The following is an 8,109-nucleotide window of genomic DNA, read 5'->3' as shown; positions in this document are numbered from 1 at the left end:
CCATTACGCATCGATCAACAAGGATCACATCAGCAGCATCGTCATAGAGTTGAAGGACGATCAAAACCACGAAGTACCATTTTCTTACGGGAAAGTCATCGTAAAACTACACTTTAAACCAAAAAATATTTCTATTCTTTAAAAATGGTTTATTATAGACCCGGAGAGTCCAATACCGCGGACTATGTGAGCTATTACCAAAATCAGGCCGGTTCCGGTTTGCCGGGGTATTCGGGATCGGGAGTTATGTACGGTGCGGGGTTAGGAGGCCTATTCAGAGGTCTGTTCAGGATGGCCGTACCGTTGTTAAAAAGAGGATTTAGCATCGCGAAACCTCACCTAAAATCGGCTGCTAAAAATATAGTATCCGACGTCGTCTCAAACGTATTGACGCGTTCGCATAATGATAAAGCTCAAGACGGATCCGGTCTCATGGTCATGGCTCGTAAGAGAATGTCTAAGCCGCCGGGTGTGAGGAGGCGTGGCCAACGGGTGGTACAGAAGAAGAAGAAGAAAACAGTGCGCGGATCAAACAAGCGCTCACTCGTACGCAGAAAGCGTAAGAGGTCTGTTAGTCGAAACGTATCGATCAAGAGAGCCGCAAAATCCATATTCTAACATGGCACTACTCCATCGCATGTCGGGTGAATGCATCAAGTCTGAGCTGGACTTATTTTCGGTTCCGCTGACACAGACAGTTATTGAGAAAAATGGCTATTTAGAAGTAGCACCGTTATTGGCCATATCGGGCTCTGCACCATTGGAATTTTTTATCGCAGGCAACGGCGATGATTATGTGGATCTCAATAACACGATGCTCTACCTGCGGGCGAAAATCACGAAACCTAACGGGGAAGAGATTGCACACCCTGCCAAGGTGGGTCTAATCAACTACCCCGGAGCCACTATGTTTTCACAAGTCGACGTGACCCTTGGCGATCGTCTGATATCTCAGAGTTCGAGCACTTACCCTTATCGCTGTATCATCGAGAGTCTGATCAACTACGGTAAAGATACGTTGGAATCTGTCTTCAGCGCCGGATTGTTCTATAAAGACACGGCGGGTCATATGGACGTTCAAGACCCGGCAGGCCATAACGCGGGGTTGACAAAGAGATCAGGCTACACCAGCGAAAGCAAGGAGGTGGAACTACTAGCCCCCATACACAGCGATATATTCTTCCAAGAGAAACTTATGATAAATGGGGTGGATATCAAGATACGCCTAATTCAAGCAAAAGATGAATTCTGTCTGATGAGGGCCGACGATGTGGCTTACAAATTAAATATAGTGGCCGCATCCCTATTTGTCAAGAAAGTTACTGTATCACCGCCGGTGAGACTGGCTCACGCCCAGACGTTGCTCTCGACAACGGTCAAGTACCCTGTCGATAGGGTTAGTCTAAAATCGTTCTCCATACCGGCCGGCTCTCGTGTTTCGAATCAGGAAAATCTGTTTTTAGGAACACTGCCAAAGTCTATCGTCATTGCCATGGTCGACAACGACGCATTCACCGGTTCCTACGCAAAAAATCCATTCGCGTTCAAACACTACGACCTTGAATTCTTAGCCGTCTACGTTGACGGACAACAGTACCCGGCCAAGCCTCTACAGCCCAATTTCGAAGCTGGTTTGGCAGTACGCGAATATTATCAGTTGGTGATGACGACCGGGAGACATCTTAAAGACCAACCGCTCTGTTTCGGCAGGAATGATTTCCTGAACGGATACACGCTATACGCATTTAACCTCACGCCCGACGAAGAGTGCGGTCAGCACATTTCCCTCATCAAGTCCGGGAATATCAGAGTCGAAGCTCGTTTCAGAAAACCGCTGCCGAATACCATTAATTTAATTGTTTACGCGGTATTTGACAGCATCATTGAATTGTCTAACCGCCGACAGGTACTCATAGACTACTATTGAGATGAACACGCAGCAACTCACCGCCATCATGGATAAAATTACCTGCAGGACTCATTTCTCGGCGTTCTACCGAGCGATCAACTACCCGAAAAACCCATAAGGATCTTACCGTCGGCCTGTATCGTGAACACCGACCCTGCTAGCATGCCGGGGGAGCACTGGGTCGCCGTTTATTTAACCCAAGACGGCCCCGCATGTTTTTTCGACAGCTTCGGCAATCCGCCCAACAGCCATCGCTTTCCAACCAGCATCAATGACTTTCTAGCAGCCAACGATGCCGACGTATTATATTCCGGCAGACGAGTCCAGGATTATTCATCGGACACCTGCGGTCAGCACTGTCTGTTTTTTCTATATCATCTAGCTAGAGGATACGGCTATGACCATGTGATGAAACTATACACCGATGATTATATTAAAAATGATAAAATGGTGTCCCTATTTGTGAAGAGATTAAGACCGTATGTTTGTATTGATACAATGTTGTCCTGCGTTCACTGCGTGCAGACATGTCTGACATATAAATAAAAATCTTGAAACCATTATATTTTTAATCGTCTTTTATTTAATCATAAGATACATATTAATGTACATACAAAATGAAAGGATTCTTTAAAATTCCAACCATTGTCTTCGATCGATAGTCGGGGATTTAAACACAGAGTCTTCGGACTCTGGAAACACCGAGCGTGATTGTCTTCGTGCCCTTTTGGAAGGTCTGACACGGGGTGGACTGGGGGTGTCGGGTTTACTCTTTAGAGATTTAATGGTGCTCCTGACCTGTTGATTCGGCACTGTAGAAAAAGGGATGTTTAATTCGGCAAAGGCGTGTAGAAACTCTGACCATCCTACAGGTCTCCGGTTATCCCGAACCTTTTGCGGTGCCGTGACATTTTTTAACAAATCGACCATGTGTGAGCCTTGTACGGCTTTACCCCTGAACACAAACTCCCCCGATTCGTTCCACGCGCTTAGTCCTTTAGCTTTAGACATCTTGTCTAATATGTATCTGCTGTTTTTCACACTTCTCGAAGGTACATTCTTCAGAACTTCATCCACCACATGCTCCTCAGCACCATTGTCGTCTTCGACGCTAGCCGCGGTCGGTACTTCATCTTTAGGAGCGGGGTCGGGCAACGACTGCGTTAAAACTCCGATCTCCCGATCGCTTTGTTTAACGATGGTCAAAAACCTGCTCAGGGTATTTGTGTAAAGTTTTGCTTTTTCGTACGGGTTCAAATCAGTGCGGAGTAAGATATTTCTCATGGCGCCGTCCAAATCGTTTTCCACGCTCTGTTGAATATTCTCGCGAACATTTTCGGTTCTCACCTTATCCAGTTGATGTTGCGGGACTAAATACATCTTCTCGGCGTACTCCATCCTATCTGTTTGCTATCAAGCTCGAAAGAAAGGGTACGGCGACGCTCAGGAGCGGTAAAAGGAATCCACCCTTCTGGTTGAAGACTTGTTTCTTTGCCGCTATGCCGATTTTTTTATCGGCTACAAATTTAATTTCGGCTTTTCTCTTTCTCAGTTTTCGATACTGTTGTGGATTGACCGGAATCGTCCCGTAGAGGATGTTGAGCGCCACTTCACACAACGATAAAATGAATTTGTCGGACGCCGATTGTAGAATAAGACGCCTTTGTTTAGGAGATGCTTTATGTAGCATTTTTAACACCGGCAGATGTTTACAAAGTCTGGCGGACATGGTGATTTGATCACGTTCTTCTTCTTTTTTTCGGGATGTAAACCACTTGACGGTCGGAAAGCAATCCTGTTCTGAGACGGCACTGTTCGGGGGTTTTTGCTTTATAGTCTATCATTATGTAGCCGATAGGTTGGTTGACCGCATCGTGGTAGCACTCCATAAAGTATTTTGTGTTTCCGGGGTACATTTGACGTCCTAGCATCGCTACTTGATTGACGTCTCGAGGATTTTTAAACAGAATCATATAATTGGCGTTTAAGCTGATGGTTCGGCTGGATTTACCCTGTACAAATAAATTTTGCACTATATAAATAGCGCTAAGGTTGCGATGGTGGACGTAGGTCGTAAACACCCTTTGAAGCTCAGAATTGGCGCTGGCTTGCTGCATCAAATCATCCACGATGAGAAGATTTGGTTTAGTGGGAGGTAGTAAATCATCATCAATCAGACTCTCTGGTATTCCTTGTACAAATTTAATGTCGTACAATTTAAGCACATCATCGTACAAAGGTTGCCAACAATCATACAACCAAACAATGTTTTCAATTTTCTTGGAAATTAAATTCAAACCTTTTTCCAACAAAAGTTTCACAAAATAAGACTTTCCAGAATTGGATGGCCCGCTTATAACACAACTAAATGGATGTTGAAGTCTGAAATCAAAATCGGAAGCATCCATTGATCCTCTGTGCATCATCTGATCAGTAGCCATAAGGAAGCGTGGTGAAATCGGGCAAAAGTCTGCGTTTATTATACACCACCTTAAACCTTTTAACGACTGATTTGTTGTGCAGCGTGAGAGTCTTTTTATCCCTCACAATGTTTTCCGTGTGAGCCAGGATGTATTCGGTACTATCATACGACGTCACATAACTATCAACCAGACCAATCAGGGTATCCAGGCGGATGGCTTGGGAATTTTTAGCATTCAGCGTTATGCCCTTAGCTTTCATGCATACTTTGCCTTTAGCGGTGCGAAAGCCATACGATTTAGGGCCGCTAGAGCAAAACTCCGTGATAAAATCCCCATCGTCTATTTCGTTCGTCAGCTCGCCCAAATAATCACCCAGAGGCGGCTCCCAGTCACCGTCCCTAGACACGAACACGACGGAGTCTGTATCAGAGTAAAGCATACGACTGCTGAGTCTGTCCATCAACTCGTACAATTCCAGTCGGGCGTGGGCCGTAGTGAACGCCCCTATAAACACGTTGACGTCGCGAGCCTTACAAACATCCTCTTTGTTGGGTTTATGCTGGACGAGAGCCACGTTGTCTGAGACGAATGAGAAATACGACAAGGTGTCGGTATTACCGAAGACGATTCTGGTGAAATCTTCGGGGTCGTTCACCAGAGTCGTTTGAGGTAAATTTGGTTTTAAAGAGAACCGCCCCCAAAGCGAATTCAGACATAGCTTTGAGATAGCTCTCTGCGCTGGGTTGTGCTTGATCTTTTCGGGGTCGAGTTGAACCCCCTCTTTTTCAAAATACTCGCGAATGTAAGTTTCTTTCTCAGCGTCCGTGACGACATTCGACGGGTACCCCGACGCTTGTTGTTTCAAACGCAAAAATGTTTTGACGTATTCGACAAACAACGTGTCTGACCGTTGTGGAAAATGGCAAACCTCGTCAATCTTGGCTACCACATAACCCTTCTCGATGGCTTTTAAAAGCTCGATGGATACCCAGGACCCGGAGAGTGATCTTTCCTCATCCGTGTGGGTACAGCTCGTGGTCTGGTTTTGATTGTGAGCGCAGGTTCGGCATAACGGAAACATGAGTTTTCCTTGACATCTGTAAGGGAGAACTGGATGCAGTAATTTGTGGGGAGGGTACACGGTCGCTTTGATGAGTCCGTAATAATTTTCAATCGGTTCAAAATCTTTGAAAATGATTTGGGGGTGTTCGATCGGGTAGCTTTTCCTAGCCTGGCAGAAGGGGTAGAGGCTGGTGAAATCGAGATACCTTATTTTCTCATCTCCGCTCACTTTGTGATAGAGTTTATAAGCGTTCGTGCGGCCGCCATACAAGGTTTCTCTTGGGTTCAGTCTCTCCGGGGCTGAATAACTGGCCATAAATTCTATCACAGAGGGATCGGTCTTTTTCATTTTGATCCATTCACATTCCCAAAGAACCTCGACATGTAAACCGTACGCGTTCTGCAGAATTTCGATCTTATCGTCAAACCGTCTCCTGAGAACCCCATAGGGTACTCCCGACAAGGGGTGTGACTCATGGGGTGCAAAGCGGCAGCAGTGACCGTGGAAGATGCACCCCGCGTATTCTAAGCCGAGCTGCACACCGTCTTGCTGGTAGACGCCATCTAAAAAGTACTTACCGATCGATACTTCGCCGTGGTTTACGGCGTGGTGAACATACACGTTTCGAGTCTTTTTGACATACTCGAGCCATTCGATCGAGCCACTTGAGTAGGACTTATTCTGATGGATGTACGCTTTGTTGTGCGTGAGAGCGAGGGTGTTTCTGCCGAGATAATGGGTTTTGAAGACCCCCATCGAAGAGCTGGGGAGCGTCGTGAACCCAAAAGGGTCAATTTCGGTGCATTCTAGGAACGCCTGACGGTATTTCATACAGCCTTCGCGTAATAAGACGACGTCGTTAACCCCGTACGCGTACAGTTCCTGCCTGAAGTCAAACTGCTCCCCCTCAACCGTGCTGTACCATGCATCAAACTTTTCACGGTCTTTATCCGACATGTTATCGTAGTTGTAGAACTTTTTGTCGGGGTATGGTCCAACATAGTTCTCGTTTTCCACCCTGTTGAAAAGATGGGGGAAGTAGCCTTTTTCAGTCGTCGTCAAGTCTAACGCCGCGGGCATTTTGGCAAGGGCCATTGGAAAAAATGAGTAGCTATCGATGTATCGTTGGCCAAACGATTCGTCGTATATGTAAATTAATTTACAGCCTTGCATTATGACCTCAATCGCAATCCCGGCTTTGCAAAAATACTCGAGAATCAGAAAGGAGTCGAATCTGGAGGCGTAATGAGCTATGAAGCAGTAGCCAATATATCGGGGTTTTCTGAAGCGGTTGATTAGCTTAGCGATGCAGTCGGTACCCTCCGCCGTAAATTTCTTCCCTTTGAAAGTGATTGCGCAAACAAAATTAGCCACGTGTCGCGCGTTTTCGTAACGTGTTTCAAAATCGTAGAAAATATATTTCTCGCATGGCTCCTTAGGCTCTAGGGGCTGTATGAAAAATTGGTGCGTCCCGTGTCCCGTCAGATGTTCTCGACAGTGGACGCATTTGTCCGTCGGGCATATGTGTTTTGCTTTCTTGTCACCCGCTTTAACGTAGTAACGCAGCCCGCATAGTTTGCAGTATTTGATAATATCACAGGAGGGGGATTCTTGACCAGGAGGAGGGTTCTTTTTATGCATTTCGAAGCAATAGCTCGATTTACAGTAGCGCAAACAATCGGGACAATGTATGGTTCTTTTAGGGGACCTGTGACATTCGGCGTCAAAACAGACATTGCAGACGTGCTTGCATTGATGGTCTCTGCGGTTGCTGTAACTTTTGTAACAAAATTGACAGACGTATGGCGAACCTAAGAAGCCTGTCAGATTCATGATCATATAATAGTGATTATCATGTAGATAGAGGAACACCGTTTTGGGATGGGGTTCGTCAAAATTTTTGTACGTTTCTAAGACCATGGCATTCGATCTGTGAAATACAACGATTTTAATGCCTAGCGCTCGTTCAAACGAAGCTATGTCGCTAAGAGCGATTCGGTCTTGAATTGAGAAGCCGACGCTGTTTTGGATGACGGCAGCCAGTTTTTCTAACTCGCTCCCGGGTAGCTGGGGGTTAAGAAAACGAGCGAGACAAATAGAGAAGCACAATTGATTTGACAAATTTATGGGGCAGAACAAATTCGTCTTTTTTCTTTTGATTACCTGATCAACGGCCAGATCTGTAAGTTTACGTCGTCGACCGCCTCCTTGTCTGTTCATGGCTACGGTAGCGTCGATCTCGACGGCGTCGTCCGATAATAACAGCTGGTTGCTCTGTAAAACTCTTTCAAATTGATCCATAAGCGAATTCACATCATAATCATTACCGGGGGCGAGAACACAGCTGATGGGTGTTTGTAGAGTGGGTGCCGACATGGTCATATTGATTACGGGTGCATCGTGGCCGATTTCTCTAGCGAAGGTGACGATCTCGCTCAGCATGCGATGTAATGAAGTGTGATAAGAGGCCAAATCTGTAGAGTTAATCTCTCTCAGATTCATGCTCCTTCTCAACGACACACTGTTGAAGCGTGGTCGCGGTAAAACGTGATATCCGTTAACGACCCCGCCTTCTCGGATCAGCGTATCAATTTCCGTACGGCTTAATCGACTCTGTCTGTTAGGGTCAGTCTTGCGTAAAGCGTCAATATTACCTGATGTGGCCCTCGTGCTGCTGGTAGATGGCTGTGGAGTATCATCAGCGTCAGGGCGCT

General features: G+C 46.0%; 1 protein-coding gene across 1 annotated transcript; it reads left to right on the top strand.

Moving 5' to 3' along the window:
• Positions 1-619: 619 nt before the first annotated feature.
• On the top strand, positions 620-1,927 carry LOC307119286 (uncharacterized protein F54H12.2-like; the record flags this gene model as incomplete). The annotated part of the gene is made up of 1 exon (XM_079805477.1): positions 620-1,927. The coding sequence occupies one exon, from the start codon at positions 620-622 to the stop codon at positions 1,925-1,927; it is 1,308 nt and encodes a 435-aa protein (XP_079661603.1).
• Between the last annotated feature and the right edge of the window lie 6,182 nt (positions 1,928-8,109).

Source organism: Gobio gobio, assembly GCF_949357685.1.
Source record: "Gobio gobio genome assembly, chromosome: 1".
Lineage (NCBI taxonomy): Eukaryota > Metazoa > Chordata > Actinopteri > Cypriniformes > Gobionidae > Gobio > Gobio gobio.
This window is presented reverse-complemented; position numbering and strand designations above follow the sequence as displayed.